Genomic DNA, 12032 nt, shown 5'->3' on the forward strand with positions numbered 1-12032 from the left:
GTAAGCTACACACTAACTTATTAAATGGACTGTACGGCCTTCTTCATCTATTTATTTATTCATTTATTCTGACCTTGTTTTTTGTATCTGCCATGATGGCTTGTATTCAGTATGTATTTATCTTTTGATAGTAATACCTTTGTGTATGCTTTTAATCCATGTTCCTATATGTCTGGAGCACTGTTGTCACTTTTATGTCACTGTCTGTCGATGTTGTTAATGTTGTCTGTGTGTGTGTGTAAGCAGCCAATTCTTTTTAACTGCAACCAAATCTCCTAACTTTAAAAAACTCAGGGAGGAAGAACCCAAGACTTTTAAAAAAACTCTAAAATCTAGACTAAAATCTAGTGTGAATCAGTGCCATGCTTGTTATGCCTGTTATATATATTATTATATATTTCGAGTGTGACGTGACTGTGCATGAGACAGGCATGAAAGGGGGAATGCAGCAAACTCTCTCTCTCTCTCTCTCTCTGACACAGACTCCCGCAAAGATAGTTAAACATCTACAGACAAACTAGGACATGAACCCACACACAGGTTGACTTGTAAGCTCTGCACTGCCTCTTACTACTTGTTCTGTCTTTTTGTCTGGATGAAAAACTGAAAGAATCATTAAAAATATAAGTTTAAAAAAAAATAATAATAAGTAGACACACACAATACACACTACAGCCAATAAGAACAGAGAATCGGATTTTTATTTTTTAATTTTTTTTAAAGAATCGGAGCCTCGCTCTGATTGGTCAATGTGTACCGCTCATGTTAATTTTGACCAATCAGAAATCACATACCCCAGCTTTAATGTTTAAGATAGTATTGTGTCTTGTTTAATTTTGTAGTATGTATTGTTCTCACCTGCCCAGGGACTATACAGGTGGAAAAATAGAAATGTGCTAAAACCTGGTACAATGCATCTCTCCTTACTCTTAAAGGCCTACTTCACCGGTGGGAATATGAAGGTGTATTGAATTCTGAGATCCTATGTGGTATAAATGTGCAGAGAAAAAAAAAATCGGTTCATTCTAGCCTGAGAAAAGGCAGAAAGAGTGTTTTTTTTAACCCTATATTAATCTTACTGTGACATCACAGTAAGATAAATATAGGGTTAAAAAAAAAATTACTTTGTAAATATTACTGTGATGTCACAGTAGGAGAAATCACAGTAATATTTACAAAGTAAGGTTTTTTTTTTTAACCCTATATTTATCTTACTGTGATGTCAGTAAGATTAATATAGGGTTAAAAAAACACTCTTTCTGCCTTTTCTCAGGCTAGGATGAACCAATTTCAATTTTTTTTGCACATTTATACTACATAGGATCTCAGAATTCAATACACCTTCATATTCAAACCGGTGAAGTAGGCCTTTAACAAGCCCTGCATTCCAAATCACATACTGTTTATTTTTAATACACTACATACTAAAGTACAGAAGAGTTTTAGGGCCACAGGAGAGAGAATAAGATAAAAGATAAAAGAATAAAGATGAATACTCCAAAATGCTATTGGAGTTAGTGGAGCATTTATGTATTTTCAGCATACTACAATTGACGTGCATGCATTGGGACATCCTAAATCTTTTTCTGGCGTACTAAATAGTAGGGAAGTATGGGGATTGGAACGCAGGGAAGGTTAATGCTTCTGTTGTACATTGTCCCTGTTTAAATAAAGTTACATCACATTACAAAGCATGAATGTAAATAACTAACTGGAGGCAGAGAAAAGGATTAGTAAATTATTATCAAGACTAATGTCACGTGACAGCTGATGTAATCCAACATCTGGTGACCTATATAAAAAATAATAATAACCCCCTCCCCCCCCCCCCCCCCCTGTATAAAACCTCCCCTTTCATTTACGGCAGAGCTTTGTGTATTGTGTATTTCTCTGTATCAGAAGGAAAAGATAGTTCACAAAAGAGCTGAATTCAGAATGGGAGTATTTCAGCTATAACCTCTAACAATGGAGCTTGGATCGGGAGGCAGGCAGGCAAGGACGAATGAAATAGCAGCAGCAATATTCACGAAGGAACAAAGACATGTTTTTAAAAAGACTTAGATATGGACAAAAACACTTGTGATTCACTACGACAGAGCCGGCACCGAATTCAGTCAGTCAAGTGAAGAATTGCAGGTCAGGAATTCCATTAAAGCTACAGTGCGTAAGTTGGGGTTTGACTCAACAAGCTATAGTTTTTAGAATTCGAATGAGAGCATTACAGCTATAAACATGGATCGTGGATGGGGAGACAGACAAGGAGGAATGACATAGCAGCAGGCAGCCCTGGAATAAAATTAAGAGACCAGTCTGGATTTTTCTTCAATCTTCATCTCTACATTACTTCTGAATTGAAAATGCTCTAAATGACAAATATTTTTATTGTGAATTTGGTAGAAATGTTGTCAGTTTGTAGTTTATATTATAAAATCTAAATGTTCATTGTACTCAAACATATGCCTCTAAAGAGTAAAACAAGAGACACTGAATATTTTGAGTGGTCTCTTAATTTTTTTGTAGGAAATTTAAAATAGTTAGATAAGGACGTAAACACTTGTGATTGACTCCGACAGAGCAGACAACGTACGGTCAAGAGTTAAACCTGCAGTGTGTAGAATTTTGGGTTTTATTTCCTAGCAGATTTTGTAGAAAGTAATTATAATATCCATAAGTACATTTAATTTAGTGCATGATAGCTGAACATTTTTTTTTTAATTATTATTTTTTCCCTTAGAAAGTGTCTCATATATGTCCATATTTCTGCATATTTTGGACCAAGGCCTAGTGCCGCCATCTTGAAAGTGTCATAGTTGGAATGTCATCAGGTGCATTGTTTAAAATTTGTTCTTGTCCTTGAAGGCCACTGTAGCTTCTGTTATTATTCTAAAGGGTTGGGGTTACCCAGGGAGCGTTGCATTCTAGAACTTTGTAGAACTTTCTTGATGATGTCATATTACACACTGCACCTTTAAGTGAAGGCAAGGATTATGGCAGCAGGTCAGGAGATCTATTAAAGGTGGAGTCAGCGATTCTGGAGAATGTTTTTAGTCAGAATCACTTTTTTGTCACAGTGTTTGCACTGAAAATAAATCTAGTGTTAATGCACAGCTTTGGGCTTATAAACGGGAATGTTGCTAGCTACGGTAGGACCCTTTGTATACTCTACATACCCTTTGTTTATATACCCGTTTACAGAACCTAGGCTGTGTATTAACACCAGATTTTTTTTTCAGCACATTGTCGCACATTCACCGATTTCGAACAACATTTTTTCTCCTCTCTCGTGACCCTAACACTCTTCCATAGAATTTAAACAATATTGAAATTGTTGAAAATACAAAAGACGGGTGCTCTGGTGGCGTAGTGGATAGAGCGCGTACCATATTGGCTCCGGCCTTCGTTGCAGTGGTCGCGGGTTCAAATCCGACCCGTGGACCTTTACTGCAGGTCATCCCCCTCTCTCTCTCTCTCTCTCTGTCTGTCTCCCCATTTCAACTCTGTACTGTCTAATAAAGCTTGAAAATGCTGAGAAAAAGAAAATACAACTGACATCTTGCATTCTCCCTCTCTGTGTGTTTATCCCTTAGACTGAAGCGGTTGTTGGAGCAGGAGAAAGCGTTCCAGGCTAAGAAGGACAAAGATCACAGCCGGCGCCTGGAGAAGGTCCGCGCCGAGCTGGTGAAGCTAAAGTCTTTCGCCCTGATGCTCGTGGACGAACGGCAGCTGCACGTCGAGCAGATCGAACAACAGATGCAGAAGGTCCAAGATCTCACGCAGAAACTACAGGAGAAAGAGCAACGTCTGGCCGCCGTCACTGACACCGCCAAGGTAATTTACAGTAGGACTTATATTAAAGGAATACTTCACCCATACGGAACCGGAGTTCTATCATTATAAAATAACTATTATAATATAATGAATGAGGTTTTTCTTCCCTCAGTCTTCCCTCAGTCTTCCCTTGGCCCAGCTGTCCTGTTAATCCTAGCCCTTACTGTGATGTCACAGTAAGGAAAATGTAGGGTTAGACAGTGAGACCATAAAACACTCTTTCTGCCTTTTCTCAGGCTAAGATGATCCAAATTAGATTTTTTTTGCACATTTATACTAAATAGGATCTCCAAGTTCAAAACACCTTCATATTCCAACCGGTGAAGTAGGCCTTTAAGGACATTTTAAAGCTGTAGTGCGTAACTGTTGTTGATGAGGAATTCTTAGTAATTACAACAACACTGTCAGCGCATCTGCATTAAGTAAATCTTAGGTTGTATTCCTTCTGCTGTACGTCCAGGTTTTTTTTTTCTTAGCAGTAGAATTTGACTCGACGTCATTGAAAATGAGGGTCACCCCTCAATTGGTCTCTCGAGGATAAATAAAAGTTAAATGAAATGAAAATGAATCAACAACTGAAACATTTCTTGGGCTCTTCTTGGGATTTTTTCTGAGCTCCTGCACCAGTGTCGGGAGGGGGGGGGGGGGGGAGGGCAGGGACACCAGTTTAGCTTGAATGTACCCCAACACTCATTTATATTAGCAAGTTACGCACTATAGCTCGAAATGCTGGTAGTTGGAGTGGTGCTGCAAACAACATTTTGTTGTGTTTAACATGCTCTCTCTCTCTCTCTCTCTCCCTCTCTCTCTCTCTCTCTCTCTCTCCCCCTCTCTCTCTCTCTCTCTCTCTAAGGAGGACGGTCAGAAAGTCTTCAATCTAGAGTCCGACCTCGAGCAAAAAGCGGCAAAGTTCGCACAAGACCACGAGGAGATGACGGCCAAGCTCGCCCTGGAAGAGTCGCAAAGCCGGCAGCTACGGCTAAAGCTAGCCGGGTTGACGCGCAAGATCGAAGAGCTCGAAGAAACCAACGCAGCGCTTCAGAAATCGGAGGAAGACCTGCAAGAACTCAGGGAGAAAATCAGCAAAGGGGAATGCGGCGATTCTACTCTGGTGACCGAGCTCGAGAATCTACGGAAGAGAGTGCTGGAAATGGAAGGCAAAGATGAGGAGATAGTTAAGACGGAATCGCAGTGTAGGGAGCTGAAGAAAAGACTTCAAGACGAGGAGAACCACAGCAAGGAGGTGAGATTGGAAGTGGATAAATTGCAGAAGAGAATGGTTGAGTTGGAAAAGTTGGAGGTGGCCTTTAACAGGAGTAAAAACGAGTGTTCGCAGCTCCACACGAATCTGGAAAAGGAGAAACGGGCTGTTCAGGATCTCGCCGGAGAGTTGGAGAAAGTGAAATCGAGATTGAAAGAGCTGGAAGGGTCGGAGTCGACGTTCGAAAAGTCCGAAATGGGCCTCAAAGACGACCTCATGAAGCTGAAATCTTTAACCGTTATTTTGGTGGACGAGAGGAAGAATATGGCGGAAAGACTGAAGCAGGAGGAGCGGAAGAGCGATGATTTGAGCGGGATGTTCAAGGAAGAGCAAGGCAAGGTCACGGAAGTCACGGAGAAGCTGATCGAAGAGAGCAAGAAACTGCTCAAATTCAAGTCGGAAATGGAAGTCAAAGTCACGTCGCTTACGAGAGAGAAAGACGATTTAAAAACCAAACTCCTGAGTGAAGAGGAAAAGTGTCGGGAGCTGAACACCAACGTTAGCGGGATGAAAATAAGAATGGACGGGCTTGAAGAGGCGGACAGGGAAATGCAGAGACAGTGGGCCGACAAGAAAAACCAAAGAAATCCAGACGAAGACAGTAATAAAGCGAAAGAACTCAGTATAGAAATCGAAAGGCTCAAGAGTCGACTTCAACAACTCGAGGTGGTCGAAGGGGACTTGATGAAAACGGAGGATGAGTACGATATATTGGAGAAGAAATTCCGCACGGAGCAAGACAAAGCGAATGCTCTTTCTAAGTCGTTGGAGGAAATGAGAAGCCAAATGGCCAGGAACAAAGCCATAGAGAAAGGCGAGGTCTTGTGTTCGGAGGCGGCGCTCAGAATTCGATGTAAGATCGACGAGGCGAAAAACAGAGAGCTTCAAGTGGACGTCCAAGCCCTGAAGGAGAAGATACATGAACTCATGAACAAGGAGGACCAGCTCTCACAAATGCAGGTGAGAAGATTTTTTTTTTTTTTTAACCTTTATTTATACAGGTAAATCCCATTGAGTCCGAAGACTCTTTTGCAAGGGAGACCTGTTCCCATTTACACGTTACCATTCACACACACATTCATACACCGATAGCAGCAGGCTAACTATCGACATTCACACGAGGCAAGGTGGGTGAAGTGTCTTGCCCAAGGACACAACAACTATGACACAGGTGGCAGGGCGGGGATCGAACCTCCAACCCTTTGATCATCGGCCGACCTGCTCTACCACCTGAGACACAGTCGCCCCAAAAGATACGATAAGTTTAAGTTTATTGTAAAAAGGAAATTTTGTCTTGGGCAAAAGTACTGACCAAAGCTCCATACAAACAATACTTTAACTATCAATCAATCATTTTCCCATGTGTGATGTCACGCATGGGAAAATGTAGGGTTTGACAGTGAGACGATAAAACACTCTTTTTTGCCTCTTCTCAGGCTAGGATGATCCGATTTCATTTTTTTGTTTGTTGCAAATTTATACTACATAGGATCACGATCTATGCTATTTTTAGCTCACAATTCCCACTAGAACAGGCATTGATGGCGGCCATTAAAAGCTCAGAAGGGCCGCTGCTATAGGCTTGTCCCATGTCACGTGATATGAGCTCAATGTCCACTAGTTCATATGCACATTCATTATGTTACATTTTTCGGCCCATAAAAGTTAAAATGCCTTTGTACCCTTCGCTTGCAGAAGAGTTCACTGAGAATGCTTTTCACCGGTGACTGGTTGGGTAAAATGTGATGATCTTGATTTTCTCGAAGGAAATGTGTCTTAGGCAAAAGTACTGACAAACTGCATACTACAAATACTTCAAATATCGATCTATCGGCTCATAACAGTAGACATAAGAGGACTAACAGCCACCTATGTACTACACTCAACAAAAATATAAACGCAACACTTTTTTTTTTATCTCAGCAAAGCAGAAGTGCTCACTATCACGCATTTAGACAGATTTGAACAATGTTTGAGAGAAATGGTACAATTGTGTATCTGGAATGAATTTTAGATCTTTAAGTCCATCTCATGAAAAATGGGAGCAAAAACAAAAGTGTTGCGTTTATATTTTTGTTGAGTGTATGTACAGTGGTGGTAGGCAATGCTTCAAAGTCCAATATTGTGCATGTGATATCTCCTGAACGCTTTGAGAGACTTTCTTTCAAATTTGGCCCACAATCACACCTGGAATTGCCTGTCTATGCTATCCAGCACGACAGTATAAAAAACCTTAACATACTGTCTGTATTTACTTCCAAACAGGTGGACTACTTGGTCCTCCAGCAGACTTTCATGGAAGAAATGGAGAAGAAGAAAATCATGAACCAGGAAATGGCGAACCTCACCGACGAGTTAGAAGCCTCCAAGCGCTACAGTCGCGCCTTCAGACCTGGTATGAACGGCCGCCGAATGTCCAGTGTCTCCGTCACGTCCACGGCCGCACAGACAGATTCGATGCCCAACGACTATTCCGAAGACGACACCACCACTGCGGGCTTTATCCGGAAATCAGTGCTCGAAGAGAACCACTTAATGAGCAATTTAAGACAACGCGGTCTGAAAAAGCCCGCAGTTCTCGATCGGTACCCGCCAGCGACAACCGATATCGGGGTTGGGAAATCGTGGATACCCTGGATGAAAAAGAAAGAGGCTGTAACGCTCACGCAGACCACCACACCGGAAAGAAGGACAAATGGGGCTAATTCTATGCTACATACACCGGAGATGAGCATGTCGAAGAAGCCGCCGGGGCAGCCGTTGCACATCCGAGTGACGCCAGATCCCGAGACAAGCACAGCGACTTTGGAAATCACCCGTCCGCGAGCCGAAGATTTTTTTTCAAGCACAACCATCATCCCAACTCTAGGCCTTCAGAGACCCAAGATTACAATCGTGCCGAAAACCGCAACCGTGACCACAAGGAGTAAATCGTGTGATATAACGGGAGGCTTCAATCGAGTTACATCTCCGGTCACGATAACGGCTATCTCGAGAACCAAGAATCCGGAGAGCAAGACGAATGGATGTGGAATTTCGGATAGCTGCCGTCAATCATCGCCGGTTTCGATCATAACAGTCAGTTCCACTCCTGTGGCGGAAGCGTGTGCCTCGCCCGAACCTCACAACATCCCCACAGGTAGATTTTCTTTTTAACAATTTCTCTGCCTGATTTTACGGGTTTTATTATCTTTTAAAAGGTGCTCTGAGGAACTTTCAGTTTGTGTTAATTCTAGCGCACCCCTTTGGACAAAAGCGGTAGTGTTTTTACTACGCCAGCTGTTGTTCCTGGGTCAGCGTATACCCCATGACAAAGGCATTAAGAAAAACTATATGAAAATAGCATTCTTTAGCACTGATGGTCTCGTTTGCTGTTACAAGTGATTTATGATCATCAGATGAAAAATTAAGGCTGTTTCAGAAATATTCAAAAGTTCCTCGTAGCACCTTTTAATGCAATTTCAAACCTCTAATCTTGATGTATTTAAGCCTATGTAAAGCACTTTGAATTTGCCTTAAAGGGGCAGTGTGTAATATGACATCATCAAGAAAGTTCTAGAAAGTTCTAGAATGCAACGCTCCCTAGGTAACCCCACCCCTTTCGAATAATAACAGAAGCTACAGTGGCCTTCAAGGACAAGAACAATTCTATATTCTAAACAATGCACCTGATGACATTCCAAAACATGGATGCCTCCATAAGACTTGCCTGCTCAATGTACAAAATGTAATATTAATATTTGTAATTCTCCGCTCAGGAGGATAATTCAGATTATTGGCAGAGGTGATTTTACACCAATGAGGACATATTTATGAACGAGGATATTGATTTTAGCTAATAAATTACTTAAAATGTTACACAGTGTCCCTTTAATTGTGTCTGAATTGTGCTATAGAAATAAACCTGCCTTTCCTTGCCTTGCCACATTTTACAGGTCGCACGGTCATCAAAATGACACCGGAGAAGCAACCCGGATTGTCAACTTTGAGGAAATTTAATGGCAAAAGCAGCAACATCGTCACCACAGAAGACAACAAGATACACATCCAGTTGGGACAGCACTATAACAGGCCTTCCGAAAGTTGTACCAGTCCACTGTTGACAGTCGGAATGACCTCGGAAGGCTACAGAGAAATGTCAACGGGAACGGTGCTGAGATCGCCACACCAGCACCCAATGGGCAAAATGACTCAGGGCAAAATGACAAGCAGCATTATGATCACGCCAGTCACCTCAGCTTGCTCGAGGCCCACACAATCTGTGGTGAGTTTTAATGTCTATCCATCCATCCATCCATCTATCCATCCATCCATCTTTCTTTCTTTCTTTCTTTCTTTCTTTCTTTCTTTCTTTCTTTCTTTCTTTCTTTCTTTCTTTCTTTCTTTCTTTCTTTCTTTCTTTCTTTCTTTCTAAGGCGAGATACCGCAGGGGAATAGAGTAACATTTTAACTAATAGCTATCATCATGAAACTTTGCCAGTTGCTAACTCACCCTTTTTATCATTTAAAAAATCAATAGATACTATGTACTGTAAAGGCCTTAAAAGTGCATTTTCTGCATCTTTTTGAAGAACAAAATGTATCATAAATCATGCTATTAACAACGTATACACGCATTATGTACCTGGAATGATTATATAGATTGTAGTTGATGTAAGAGTGCTTCAGAAGTTGAGATTTTTCAGATTGGTTCAGAGGATTGAAGAAAAATTAATCAAAACAATCAGGGGCTGCCTTCCACTAACAGACAGGGCCATGCTCCTCCCCACGGAGACACGAGAAAGTCATGAATTATCCGCTGGAGAGAAACGAAAGTAAAGCTCGCAAAAGATCAGGGTGGTTTCACCAGGCTAAACACACAAACAGCTGTATTTTCTCGTTTTTCCATGATCCATATACTTTTCTCCATGTCTTATTATGTGATTTTTGCCGTTTTTTTATTTATTTTCCAGCTACTATTCCTGTCTTATGTCATTTTTTTCTCTGTCTTGATCTCCAGCCCGTTGCGGAGGTGCAGTCGGCTCGAGGCGCGGCGACCAGGATCCCCGTGTCCAAAGGTACGAAGCCGAGCAGCAAGCCGCTTCTGGGCGTGTCCACGGTGACGCGGTTAGAGTCGCGGGCGGACGGCCGAGGCATGAAAATAGAAGTGAGGAAGTCGACGTTCTGCGGCTCGGCCTCTTCGACGGGAGGAAAGAGCTGAGCAGAAAAAAAACTTTTAATTATTGAATTTGTGGCAAAATCTGATGATCAAGGTCCACTTAAATGAGCGGGTCGGCCGATGATCGAAGGGTTGGAGGTTCGATCCCCGCCCTGCCACCTGTGTCATGGTTGTTGTGTCCTTGGGCAAGACACTTCACCCACCTTGCCTCGTGTGAATGTCGATAGTTAGCCTGCTACCAGTGTATGAATGTGTGTGTGAATGGTAACGTGTAAACAGGTCTCCCTTGCAAAAGAGTCTCCGGACTCAATGGGATTTACCTGTATAAATAAAGGTTAAAAAAAAATAAAAATAAAAAAAAAATTCTAAATCAGCGGATAATTGCTCAGTTGTCATTCAGAATAATCTTGTAAGTGGAACACCCACAGAGATTTTTTTTTGCCGAGTTAATATTTCCAAGGAAGAGAGAAGAAAGGAACTTTTAATCATGAAATAATTTTGGCGATATGCAGCTGTGGGAAAAAATGAAGAGACCACTCAAAATATTCAGTCAGTGCGTTTCCATGCAGACTCATAATCGGATAACTAAACGAATAAGACTTCAACAGGACTTTTAAACTGCATGTAAACACCTTTATCCGATCTACTTCGGACACAAATCGGCACAATAACGGACAAGAGAAGTCGGATAAGAACACCTAGATAATTCGTTCATTGTCGGCTTTCTCTCTGCATGTATACAGGGATCGGACATCGCATATCGGACTTCTCGTTCTGTGCTAGTGTGCCTGCGCGTGATAGGCTACACCATGGGTTATTGACGGAAGAGAACCGGACGTGGCTCTAAAACCGCTTGTTGAAAGCATGGTTGAAAGGGCTACAGCGCCACCTAGCATAGTGGAGACAGCCATGCATCGGACATTTATCAGATTTCTCCACAGCTGTATATGAGGAAGTCGACACTCTGCGGCTCGGGCCTCTTCAACGGGAGGAAAGAGCAGAGCTGAGAAAAAAAACTTGGAATTATTGAATTTGTGGCAAAATCTGTTGCTGAGAACTTAATCGTCGAATTATTAAGTTTGAGTAAGCGAGAGCTGAGAAAAAACTTTAAATCGTTAAAGCTGGGGTGGAGGATTTGGGGAGAGAATGGCAGTTGGGATAGAGATTCGAATCCAAATACCTCAACCGCTCCACTTGTTCTCTTTGGTCCCTCCCCTATGGTCCCTCCCTGACACGCTCTACACCAACAACGTCGGTACCAAAGTGAATGGACAGTCCCCAACAGCCAATAAGAACGGAGAATCGGAGCCTCACTCTGATTGGTCAAAGTGTACTGTACATGTGCGGTGGCAATTTTTGGGGACGGCACACAGAGGCAGGGGGAGAGCAAAGTGAAGAGTAGATATTCTCAGACCACTTCACCTACATATAGCTGAATGGCTAATATGACATTTTTGCCAAATATTCAGATCATTAAAGGCCTACTTCACCGATGGGAATATGAAGGTGTATTGAACTCGGCGATCCTATTTAGTATAAATGTGCAATTTTTTAAAAAATCGGATCATCTTAGCCTGAGAAAAGGCAGAAAGAGTGTTTTATGGTCTCACTGTCTAACCCTACAGTTTCCTTACTGTGACATCACAGTAAGGGTCAGGAATAACAGGACAGCTGGGCCAAAGGAAGACTAAGGGAAGACTGAGGGAAGAAAAACCTCATTCATTATATTATGATAGTGATTTTATAATGATAGAACGCTGGTTCCGTATGGGTGAAGTATTCCTT

At 41.8% G+C, this 12032-nt stretch overlaps 1 protein-coding gene across 1 annotated transcript in view; it reads left to right on the forward strand.

The window, feature by feature from the left end:
• Positions 1–10289, forward strand: part of LOC307270497 (filamin-A-interacting protein 1-like) — a gene marked incomplete at both ends in the record, with an annotated part of 17619 nt that extends 7330 nt beyond the window's left edge. Inside the window, 5 exons of the mRNA XM_080054381.1 lie at positions 3588–3828; positions 4682–6049; positions 7355–8228; positions 9025–9353; positions 10089–10289. Coding sequence (XP_079910507.1) covers positions 3588–3828; positions 4682–6049; positions 7355–8228; positions 9025–9353; positions 10089–10289 — 3013 coding nt within the window. The remainder of the gene's footprint in view (positions 1–3587; positions 3829–4681; positions 6050–7354; positions 8229–9024; positions 9354–10088) is intronic.
• Between the last annotated feature and the right edge of the window lie 1743 nt (positions 10290–12032).

Source organism: Ammodytes marinus (assembly GCF_949987685.1).
Source record: "Ammodytes marinus genome assembly, contig: scaffold_68, whole genome shotgun sequence".
NCBI lineage: Eukaryota > Metazoa > Chordata > Actinopteri > Uranoscopiformes > Ammodytidae > Ammodytes > Ammodytes marinus.